Here is a 12,176-nt window from a genome sequence, read left to right as displayed (position 1 = left end):
CATATTAGGATTTTTTTTCAATCGTTTCAGTCAACAATTATAATCTTTAAATATTAAGTTAGAGCTTACCCTTTTGATGAAAATTGATCGGTGTTTTTATCCAACATATACCATTACACATACACTCCAAATATCTATTAATCTGAACATTACAAATATATCACTTGCAAAATATTATTTAAAATGTTTCACATAATAATTAAACACTAAACTCACAAATACAACAAAAAGTGTTAAAAAACTTGCTTTAATAACTACTTAAAACCTCTACTGAACTCTCCCACAAAAGAAAATTAATGATTTTACATTAAAAGTGCCAAAACTTTAAGCGATACACGTACAACATACGTTGATTTTGGTTTGTTTACATTCTTTAAATAATTTTGGGAACCCCCGAGAAATCGTAAATACCGTTAAGCACACTAGGGCCCTCTACCGCTCCCGTCTAATACAACTTGCCTTGCACGCCACAGTGCCGATTGTCCGTTCACAAAGAAAGCTTAATCCGTTATTCTATAAATGTCGCTAGGTTATCAATTTGAGTTTAATTTTTGTATTTTGGTTAATAAATAAGATGATCAGCACGTTTGGTTTGGACTATTAGAAATCGTTCTAATAGTATCGAGCTTTTAAACTCCAGAAAGTTATCGGAGATTGTGTTTAAAATGTTCGTTAGTGCATATTTTTGTGTCGGTAATCGGTATCGGTATCGGTAAATCGCGATGGCCTATACAAATCCGAAGAAGGTGGATATGCTTCTAAACTCTACCTAAAGTGTGAATTTTGCATAGTTCCTCCTGGCAGGTGAAGGGGCTGCGGAAGCTAAGACGCTTTATTCCGAAGAGTATTCGAATAGACAGATCACGAATGCTCGAACCTTTGTGAGTATATTGAAAATAAAAGAATTTCGGACTTCCATTGTCTTTATTTATTTTGATTAACCCAACATTTCGGTCAGAAGGATGACTTACCGTTATCAAGTGTAAACTCTGTGAGCTGTAAGTATAGTTCAGCATTTGAGGGATTTTGGAAGTTTAGATCCTCAGGTGGGGCATCAAAGTTCGAGTGTCGTTAAGAATTGTAGTGAAGTTAAGTGTAGTGTTAAGGGCAGTTTTAGGACTGGTAAAATGGAAAAAAAGAAAGCTTTGCAATTAAATCGATATTCTATCGGGATAATCTTTTTTAATGTTTGGTAAGTTTTTTTTTCTTTTAATTTAATTTGGGAAATGTGGGATGTATGGCTACTGGCGATCATCCACTTAGTGTTTGGTTTGGTTTGGAATTTTATGGTCGCGGCAACAGCGGGCGGCGAACAAGGGGAGGTCCGGGAAATTGCCGATTTCCCCCGGCGGCTCTCAAAATGTCGCAATTTATTTTTAAAACTTTCAAAGTTAAATAACTCGGTTATTTTCAATTTATTTTAAAAATGGGAAAGAGAAAATATGTTTCTTTTGACCAGATCTACCACCCCTTCAAATATTTGCACTCATTTCTGGGACACCCTGTATATCACTTTGTCTATATTATAACTTCACTGTCACTTCATATCGCAATCGTATCGATCAATCGTCCCGATTGTATTTAGTTAAATTCATGGATAGCTAAAGTTATTCTAATAGGGTTTGCAACTCATCGCAAGGCTCTAACTTTCACAGTTGTTATTACATGTCTCAATCTTACATGAAACAACTGTTCCTCGTGACACGTATAATAAATACACTTGAAAGATTTTTAAATACTTCACCAGATTTCAATATTGATTTTAACCGTATTTCTATTTTATCTCGTTGTAAGTTTACTAAATACACCGATTTCAGAGAACGATGAAAGTTTAGTTCCATTTGGTCTCGACACAAAATAAGTAAATATACAGGGTGGTCCGAACTGTATTTCGGAAACTTCGCCAGCATGTTCTGTAGATAAAAATAAATAAAAAAGTTCGTATAAATGTATGTCCTAAAATGCTTAGTTTCGGAGATACAGGGTGTAGAAGTTTCATTTTTATTTCGATTTTTTTCAAATAATTTCTGAATTAACGTCAATATTTGGATGAAAATTGGCGTCTGAGAATTTTTTGACATGAGTCAATATGACTCCTACTAGTAGAGAGCGCCACCTACATATTTTTTAACTGGTTTGAAAAGTAATAACTTTTCGTTCGTACCTGTATAAAACTACTGAGTAAAAAATATACATTTGCGACATTTCCTACGTAAAAAAGATCTTTTGGTAAAAATCGCTACGAGTAATGGTTTTCCAGATATTTGGAATCGGAATTATCAATACCTGTCATCAGTGACATAAATTAAACATGTTGACTAAATAGTTATTAGTCGGAAATCATAAATTTGAAATGTTTTTGTGCCAAAAGTTCAACAGAAACTATTTTATCATCTGTTTCTGTTGAACAGAAACTATTTTATGTTAAACAGAAATTTTATGTTAAACAGAAACTATTTTATCATCGCCTTTGTCTTGTGGAACCATACATAAGCATTAACCCGGTCCAAGGGAAACCAGAGTGTCCTTCTCTGAATCCACTTAGACAAATCTTGACAGGCGCGTCCAAGTCGCGGGGGTGGGCCCGATTTCACGAAATCGGTGGCTAAGTCCTGTCTGGGACCCAATGTTGCGGGGTATAACGCTTCCCCCTGGCCAGGGTTACGGTCGAAGACCACAACGGCGAAGAAGGCGGAGAGGATGGACCTCAGTACGGCGGATTTGGCGGAAGTGGCTACCCAGCTTTAGGGATAATGTATAAGCAGCAGGGAAAATTGGTCTCTTGAGTCTTGAAGGACACCCAGTTTAGGGGAAGAAAACCCTGACATAAAATTCTCTGGTCCTCCTAGTAGGGGGTTAAGGCGTTGGGTCTGCAGCCCATCACTTATAAAAATTCAAAAAACGCAAAATTTCTCAACAAAACCTCGGACCCGGACTTTCAGAAACGTAGACGAAAATTGGCAATGAAACGGACTTTACGAATAGGAACATGGAATATTCAAGGGATAGCAACAAAGAGAGAAGTATTTAAAGAAATGGAACGGTACGATATGGACATAATAGCTCTAACAGAGACTAAGAAAAAAGGGAAAGGTACAGAAGAGAAGGATGGATATGTGCATATATACAGTGGTGTACCAAAAGAGGAGCGAGTCCGCGGTGGAGTATCACTAGCAATTAGGAAGAAATATAAGAAATTTATAAAATCTTGGGACCAAATCAACCACAGACTTTTTCAGGTGGATTTTGATGTAAGAAATCATTCTTTGGTAGTGTAGCAGCCTATGCCCCAACTGACGACGCCCCAGCCGCCGAGAAGGACACGTTCTTTTTTGATTTGACGACAACCTTGGAAAAGATTGGAAGTCGAAAGGAGGTGATTCTAATTGGCGACTTAAATGGCAGAACAGGTTTTAAATTAAATAACCCAGTAGTAGGACGCTACGGAGAACACATTGTAAATAATAATGGTGAAAGACTTATTCACTTATGCGAACAACAAGCACTCAGGATTGCTAATGGATGGTTTCCACATAAAGATATCCGCAAATATACATGGACGCAACCCACACGAAATCTAAAATCGTTAATTGATTATATAATTGTTAGGCAGAATACTCAACTGAAAATTTCGGATGTCAGAGTAATGCGTGGCCCAGAATGTGGTACTGATCATTTCTTGGTAGTAGCAAAATCTTATTTTCCCAACAAACAAAAAATGCAATCAAATGGTTTGCCTGAGAAAAATGGAACTCTATTAAGTAACGTCAAGTATAATATCGAAAGTTTGAGGAATGACTCAACTAAATTCTTGTACCAGATGAGACTAGCCACGAGATTAAACAGAATAGGACAAGGATCTCCAAATGATATGTACGAAGGTCTGAAAACGTGCATACATGAAGCCACAAATGAGGCTCTTGGAGAGAAAATAGTCTCCACGAGATACAGAAAAGACACACCTTGGTGGAGTGAAGAACTAGGAAAGATTGTAGATGAAAAGAAGGCTGCTTATGGGAAATGGTTAAGTACACAGAGCACTCAAGACAGACTAATTTATAATGACAAGAAGAGAAGTGTACAGAAGGAAATAATAAAAGCAAAGAATGAGTACTGGGAAGAAAGATGCCAAGAAGTCAACTTAGAAGGTGGAAACACAAAAGCAAATAAAGCATAAGCTGTTTCCCAGAAACTAAGCATTTTAGAACATACATTTATTCGAACTTTTTTACTTATTTTTATCTGCAGAATATGCTGCCGAAGTTTCCGGAATACAGTTCGGAACACCCTGTATATAGTTTGTTTAAAGCTGATATCAACCATCTTCTATGAAAAATAATGATGTATAAAAAGTATATTAGTATATTATTATGAAAATATCTCATTGACATTTCGATAAAAATGTAAGGCCAGTTATTAAAAGGCTGACAATACCAGTTGCTCAACCCAATGCTCTAAAGCCAATAAGCATATTTTTACTAAAAAATATATAATTCATTTTAAAACAATAAATAGAAATGCAAACAACATCATTTGTTCAAATTAATGTTTTAAGTAAGTGATGTAGAAATTAGAACGTCTAATAAGCGAGCTGAAGATTTATAAATAAAATGTCTCTCTGAAAATCGAAAAAAAATCCAACATTACAGGAAGGTAATCAAAACACTAAGTATACTAGGAAATATGCCATCCATAAATAAAGAAGAGTAACTAAAATTTTATAAATATGTGAAATCCTATGTGGGAAATTCCCAGATAATTGTAATGAAGTAAGTAATAGCTAAAAGAAAAAAAAAACAATTTTATATATCTGTACTTTTTTAGCAATCCCCATTATAATCTGAATAATATTAAATAAAATTAAATAATTCGATTCAGTAAATTGAATACAAAGTAGTAAGAGTAGTGAAAGACTAGACATAAAATCTGATAGAAAAAACATCGCTACCTCTTTCCTGTAAAGCGCAGCACCCGCAAAAGGTTCAAGCAGATTTATCATCAAATGTAGTGGAAGTGACAAATGAACGTGTCATTGCCAGCGGTACATATCTATCTGTTACGTTTCCATACGAAACCATCGCTCATATATTTTAAAACGGCCGTTTCTTTTGCCCATTTCTTTTGCCCATAGGCAGTCCTGCGTCGTGCAGATAGTACAGCTGGTGTGTATCAAACAATTTGTTTGAAACTACGCCGATTTTTCATATTAAAAAAGGATAAATAGTGGCTCTGACTATATACAAATATCTTAACATATATACTAACTTTATACATGCATACATACATACGGCCATTACTCGCTGACGAGTATTTGACACAGTGTCTCGATAATATCTGCGTGATGTAGTAATCGACTTCGCTATCGGATCGTTATCCATTTTTGCAGATTCGGAATGAGTATAAATATCCATCTTCAATGACTTCCGCCCGTCCATTTTTCCTGCCATTTTTCCATGAGTCGCGCTCTGGCTTCGTTTTTTGTTGAACCATTGTAGACTTCATACCTCTCTTATCAGGAGATCAATTGGAGGAATTCCGGCAATAACACCAACGCCCTCCCCTGTATAGTTCGGTAGGCGCTACAAACTCTAGTGCACAAAGCCCTCTGTAATCTCCTTAGTTTCATCAGTCTATTCTGGCATTTGGCGCTGCATACAATATTTGTGAGTACATAACGCTGTCTAAAATGCGTCTTTTAGATGCTCTGAGACCTCTTATTTTTGGCATTAAATTTGACAATGCAGCTTCCCTTATTGCCAGTAGTTCAGCATGAAGAATGTTATTGAAATGATGATGTTTAGATCCTCTTTTACTACCCTTCTACTGACCTTAGCTTTGTAGATCTTGAAGATGTTTTCGGGAAGAACATAACGGAAGTCATCCGTATCCTCAATGCCACCGAAATCTTTATATATGGTTGTTATAAACATTAACTAACCAGCTAACTAATACTTATTTAAGAATAACATTATAAAATAGTGTAGTAAAATATATTTTCGTACATGTGTTGCACTTTCTATATCTGTATTATTGCAATCCGTCCTCTTCACCTATACAGCTCTCCGTGTAAATTGAATTACGTCGTTATTACGTCGTCTAATATTCTCCGGAAATGCGGGCGAGCGTGTGCGTCGTGAAAGACGTAACACGTAATCTCGCATCTAAAGTTGTAGAACGGGGATTAGCACACATGCAGACGGATACGGTGGCCGTGCCATTTATTTCGCCGCTCTAGTACGGTAGATTAGTGTCAAAAGGAGACAAAGCGTCTCGAAAAGGACTATTCCGGGTTTCCCTTCCGACCGAATAATCTTGGAGATGCGTTTAACACTCCGTAATGGAATTTCGGGAAAGTAATTACGGGTACGTTTATCTAGAAACACAGTGTTATCTAAATAAGATTGTACAAAGAGATAAATTTATTTTATAAATTGCTACTACTGATATGTGTATAAGAGATAGACTACCTAATATACGTACATGGATTTGTTTTGACCCAACCATATCCTACAATTACAATTTAAATATTAGTTTGTTTATTTGTAGTTTGATTCGATCACAGAGATAAAGTAATCCTGATCTATCAAGATTTGACGTCATTGAGTTAGTTTCAGGACCTTAATGGAAGCAGAAAAAGGTGTTTAATAAACGAGTGAAATGTCATAGGATTAGAATTCCCGAATATATAGAATGTAGAATGTTTAGGAGGGGGTTAATCACCGCGACCTTACAGATCTATTGTGTGTTCCCCTTTCTTGAGTTATAACGAGTTATTAGGGCATTAACAAGACAACATTATGCCCTTCCATTCTGGGGTTCTTGCTGCGCAACAAAACTTGATAGTATTTTCAAACTTCAAAAGAGAGCAGTTCAGAGAGCATTTGGCGTAGTCTGTCAGAGGACGCCGGACCAGTTAAGGGTTAATCCGTAAGCACATATCTGCTATTCCCGAAAGGCCACCTCACAATTATCCACTTAGGAATGCGGAGCCCGATTTTTATCTGCCAACACCGAGCTCAAAACAAGTTAAAGGCTCAATACTATAAAATGCTAAAAAAATGTACAATCATCTGCCTTTGGATATTAAGTCGCTTTCATTCTTTCCCGCATTTCGTAAAGCTCTGAAATCATACTTACTGGAGAAATCCCTATATGCGGTAAAGGACCTTTTTGTTGATGTTTAATCATGAACAATTTTGAATTTTAAAATTTTGATCATCTGACACATTGGTTAAAAGTCTAGTACTTAATATTTTATATTTCTTAAAAATTTTCCTATTGGAAAATTTTATTGAAACGCCTTGTATGTTCTATTTGTAACTTTAATGACGCTAGTTTTTTTGAATTGTATGATTTGTATTTTATGATATTTTTATATTATTTGTATATTTTTTGTGCTTTTCTTTGTTTTGTAAATGCTTTGTCGATGAAGCTATTTTGGCTCTTTGTACAATAAAGCGTTATTTATTTATTTATAAGAGCTAGTATCTGAGACGGTTCCAGAGAGACCAGCTCTCCATCCTCGACATCAGCCGTACCAAAGTTCATGGCACAAACGGTCGTCGCGCGTCGTCTCGGCGCACTCAGTGATAATGTGTTCAGGTGTTTCCCCATTTTCCCCACAGAATCTGCATTCTCCTTTGTTCCTCAGCTTCAGTCTACTGAGGTGTTCGTTGAGGAGATGCTCGTGACAATCCGAAGATTGTTTTTACTTAAATCAACGAACATTTTTTAAACTGTATGAAGTGTCTTTTTTTCCAATAAAAAGGGGCCATTCTCTTTAGGAAACACTGCGACCTGTGAGACCTATAGTGTTTAATTTTTCTTTTTTGGAGTGTCTTAGGGAATGCGAATGGAATCTTCCAGGTCTCTCAGTTCCGCCTTTAATTGGCTTCCACTTGGAAAACAGAACGGTTCTTGTCTACTTAGTGGGAGTGTTTGCCCCTTTTCTAGCTATATCATTTGCTTTTTCATTGCCTCCTATCCCTTGGTGAGTGGGCACCCAGAGTAGGACTTTATCTTCTTTGCCTAATTTGTTCCCCGAGTATAGAATTCTTCAGTCGCGTCTCAAATAGTACCATGCAGATTCGGTGATAAACTGTATCATCCGTGTAGTTGTAAAAACTGGTGATATACAACACAAGTACATGCGGGAGATTGCCTATGCTCTGTACAGCATACCACTGTAAGAAAGAAGAATACAGTTACCTAATACATAAAATCCCAAACGTTTGATGACTGCCATTTTGAATTTTTGAGGTGTTTTGAACTTCTTTACGTGCGCTGGGAATAAAAATTCAAGGTCGTGACATAAGAGCTAGCCAAGGTCGCCAAGCGTCACAAAAATAGATACATTAAAATACAGCAACAACAGTCCAATCAGATCAAAAAAGTAATCGTCGCAAATCTAGGCGGCTGTGATATACCTCTTGTAAATTTAACAAAAATTAAAGGATTTAGAGTAAAATAATCAACGGTAATAAAAAGATACCCGTTTAAAACATACACACACCGGAAAACTCTAGTGATATTACAATTTTATCCAGCCATCGTCAGTAATTTTATTACTTGCATTTCTGATATAATAAAATTAAAATAAACAAATAGTTTACAGGACGTATTGGAAATAAAAATGCGAAATTTACCGAATTTTTCAAATTTACCTTGATTTTTATTGAACTCAAAAAAATACACACATTTTTTTTTTATTCTAAACTGTGAATTAAAAAAAAAAGATAAAACCACTTTTATTTAATAAAGGGTATGGCCTCCTCTATTGTTCATTACAGCCCTACATCGTCTCTCCATGCTCCTGATCAGGTTGTCGATCTCTTCTTGAGGTACAGCCTGCCACGCTGCATTCACGGCCCGAACCAGATCCCTATACGAGTTTCACGAGGCATACCCATTCTCAAAATTCTTCTTTGGACCGCGTCCCATACGTGCTCGATGGGGTTGAGGTCAGGAGATTGTGCCGGCCAGGGTAAGATGTTTAATTGATGAGCAAACCAAACTCACTTACCACTCTGGCTGTATGAGGCCGAGCATTGCCATGCATGAGAATGAAGTTTCTCCCAAAATCATTGGCATATGGTAACACGACAGGCTCAAGAATTAAATCACGATATGTGATTCCTGTTAGAAACCTTTCAAGAAAAACGAGATCGGTTTTTCGGCCTAACTGGACTCCTCCCCAGACCATAACTGTTCCACGTTGATAAGGGTGCACTTCCTGAACATGATCCAACTGAATAAGATTTTCCGGTTCTCTCCATACCCTAAGCCTTCTCGAATCCGGATGAATTCCAAAGCGTGACTCATCCGTGAAGGCCCATTGTTCATTCGACCACTGAACATGATCTTGAGCCCACAAATATCGTACCTCTCGATTTCCTCTCGTTAAGGGTTGAGCTCTCCAGGGGCGTCTGTTTCTTAAGTTGACCTCTCTTAATCTATTGCGAACAGCGTCAGGACTAACGGTTACATTATGTGTTTCCTGGAGAATTAAACTAAGCTCTGGTGCTGTAAGAGTCGGTCGGCGTCGAGCATTTAATTGTAAAAAATGATCTTGCTGAGGGGCAGTAATGCGATGTCGCCCTGTGTGCCTTTCAGCAAGATCACCACTTTACTGCTTACAGCCACTCTACTACTTAGCTACGTCGATTTGGCGCATTCCAGCTTCGAGCATACCCATGGCCCTTAGCCTTTCCGTCTCTGTTAAGATGTCTACGCTCCATAATGTCGTTTAATACTAAACAGAGTTATTTGAATGAATTCTGGCCAGTTATCATAAAAATATAGCCAGTACAGGTTAAATTCGAATAATTGATGCTAGGTGCTTTTTATACATTTGACAAAAAATGCACAAACACTTCTGCAAATATCCCAAATTTAGAAATAACTAGTGTGACTACTTCGTTTCAATCGAAGTAGAAAGAATCGGTCTACAAATATGTGGTTGTTTATTCAAAACATTTATTTTTAACTTTAATAAAATGATATCCCTAGATTATTCCGGTGTGTGTATTTTAATTATTACAGAATTAAAACTGAATATAAAGGTATAATTATGTGACAAAAATTAGCTAGATAAAATCAAGTGAGGGCGGAGAGCTCAAAATGATTTCTTTCCAGTTCATTGCATAAAATGATCTAAAAACCGTTTTATGTTAAAAAGCATATGTATAGTTCTAGTTGGAAAAGCATTCACAATAATTTCTCTCATGTTGTCCACAATAGTTGGCTAAGTTTTGTAAACATTGTCTTAAACATCTTCATAAATAGGCCATACTAGATAAATTAGGAGCATTTAAATAGTATATTATTTGGTGAATGCATACTGCAATCACCTACTAATAGAATCATATCAATTCTCTCTGACGTAGGATAAGTTTCCATTTTCGTTAAATTTGTGAGAATTTTTTGTTTTAACTGACACAAAATGACAACGAGTTGTTAAAGTTGAACTAATCTGACTGTTCAGGCACATCACAGTTACCTAGATTTTATCAAATAATAAAGATCTACGACACTAAATAATAAAAATGAAAATAGCTGGGAAAATCTTTATTTGAGGGGTAGGCAACCTTAATAGTATTTTGAAGAGATATGCATTCCCCATTGAATATCGGAATAATATAATGGGTGTTTCATTTAAAATAAAAGAGTAACTTGCTTTTAAAGATGACCAATAACATTCAATATTATTTTTTTCTCACCCTGTATAATTTTTTGGGGCAAAGTTTTAATCTAACTTAGATTACAACGGTTATTTTAACTACATATTAGGCTATACTGGATAAATTCCAATTTAGATAGGTTTTATTGAAATTAAAAAATTGTTCTTCATTTTAAAAAATGTTAAATATGTCAAAAATCTTATATTTTAGTCATATACTTATCTAATGAAATTCACCTTTATCTTTTTCGTTAATCAATTAATGTTGATGTGTAAATTTTTTTGGGAACACCCTATAGAAATCTCTATATTTTTAAAAAATGCTCTAAATCAACTTACATATGCTTATAAAATTTCATTTCAATACCATCTATCGTTCTCCTTGGAGCTTCCGCGTCGTATGAGTGGCGCCACCCTGTATATGCTAATTGCCCGTTTTGCATTCCATTTATACCAACCTACTTCTTTGCGTAATAAAATAAACTACTTTGAAATAAAATGACAGACGTAAATATCACTGTTGTTGGACAGACTATAATATATCCTACAAAGGCAAAAATAAATATACGTCATCTAATAAATCCCTTCCTCAAACGATACAAACTGCTGACCCCGTACTGAACAAACAAAATAAAGTGCTTTATCTGGAAACTGCACAAACGACGATTCCCTCTTATACTGTTCAAAAGGAAACGAACTTCTTTAAAGGGAGTTTATTTGTATTTTTCATATTTTATTCATAACTCGTAAATGATAAAAAGAAACATACACCAAATTGATAAATATAAGCTGATCACGTAGCCGTTCGGATTTCTTTGGATTCCGTGTTTTTTCTCTCTGTTTTTCGCTTCCAGAAATATTTGTTACAAACAACGTTTGATTTATGTAAATACATAAAGTCTACGCTGGGGAACGGATGAAAAAAGGAGGCCTTCGCAAACAGACCAATTTAATTTTAATAATTTATTGGATAGACTAATGAACGCCTTTCATGTTTTCCCTGTGTGGTTAATTTCATTTGATGAAGTTAGATAAAAAAAAGAGAAAAAGTACGATAATTTGAAAATAATTTATTATGCCATATTAAGTAGAGTTTTTTTTTGTTAAATTACAATATAACAGGGTTAGAATAACATAATAATATACAGAGTGGTCCGAACTGTACTCCGGAAACTTCGGCAGCATATTCTGCAGATAAAAATAAGTAAAAGAGTTCGTATAAATATATGTCCTAAAATACTTAGTTTCGGAAATACAGGGTGTGGAAGTTTAATTTTTATTTGTATTTTTCCCTAATAATTTCTGAAGTAACGTCAATATTTGGATGAAAATTGGTGTCTGGGAGTTTTTTGCATGAGAAACTTGATGTTGATGTCAATATGACCCTATTTGTAGGGGGTGCCACCTACATGTATTTTAATTGTTTTGAAGAGTAATAACTTTTCGTCCGTATCTGTATAAAGCTACTGAGTGAAAAAATATACATTTTCCTAACATT

The 12,176-nt window shown here is 35.6% G+C and overlaps 1 protein-coding gene across 1 annotated transcript; it reads left to right on the top strand.

Annotated features, from left to right (window-relative positions):
- The first annotated feature begins 2,963 nt into the window (after positions 1 to 2,963).
- LOC115883574 (craniofacial development protein 2-like) lies at positions 2,964 to 4,177 on the top strand. Its single transcript, XM_030901934.1, has 2 exons — positions 2,964 to 3,148; positions 3,274 to 4,177. Exons 1-2 carry the CDS (start codon positions 2,964 to 2,966, stop codon positions 4,175 to 4,177), a joined length of 1,089 nt encoding a protein of 362 aa, XP_030757794.1.
- Positions 4,178 to 12,176: the final 7,999 nt, after the last annotated feature.

Source organism: Sitophilus oryzae, unplaced genomic scaffold, assembly GCF_002938485.1.
Source record: "Sitophilus oryzae breed Bouriz unplaced genomic scaffold, Soryzae_2.0 scaffold_1947_pilon_pilon, whole genome shotgun sequence".
NCBI classification, from domain to species: Eukaryota; Metazoa; Arthropoda; class Insecta; order Coleoptera; family Curculionidae; genus Sitophilus; species Sitophilus oryzae.
The sequence above is the reverse complement of the archived record's forward strand: the minus strand, read 5'-3'. Positions and strand labels throughout refer to the sequence as shown.

Bases quoted from the DNA above. Each gene is read 5' to 3' on its own strand.
- LOC115883574 (XM_030901934.1), top strand. From the start codon at position 2,964: ATGAAACGGACTTTACGAATAGGAACATGGAATATTCAAGGGATAGCA. The intron at 3,149-3,273 runs GCGAGTCCGCGG...ATTCTTTGGTAG, and splicing joins AGTGGTGTACCAAAAGAGGA to TGTAGCAGCCTATGCCCCAA.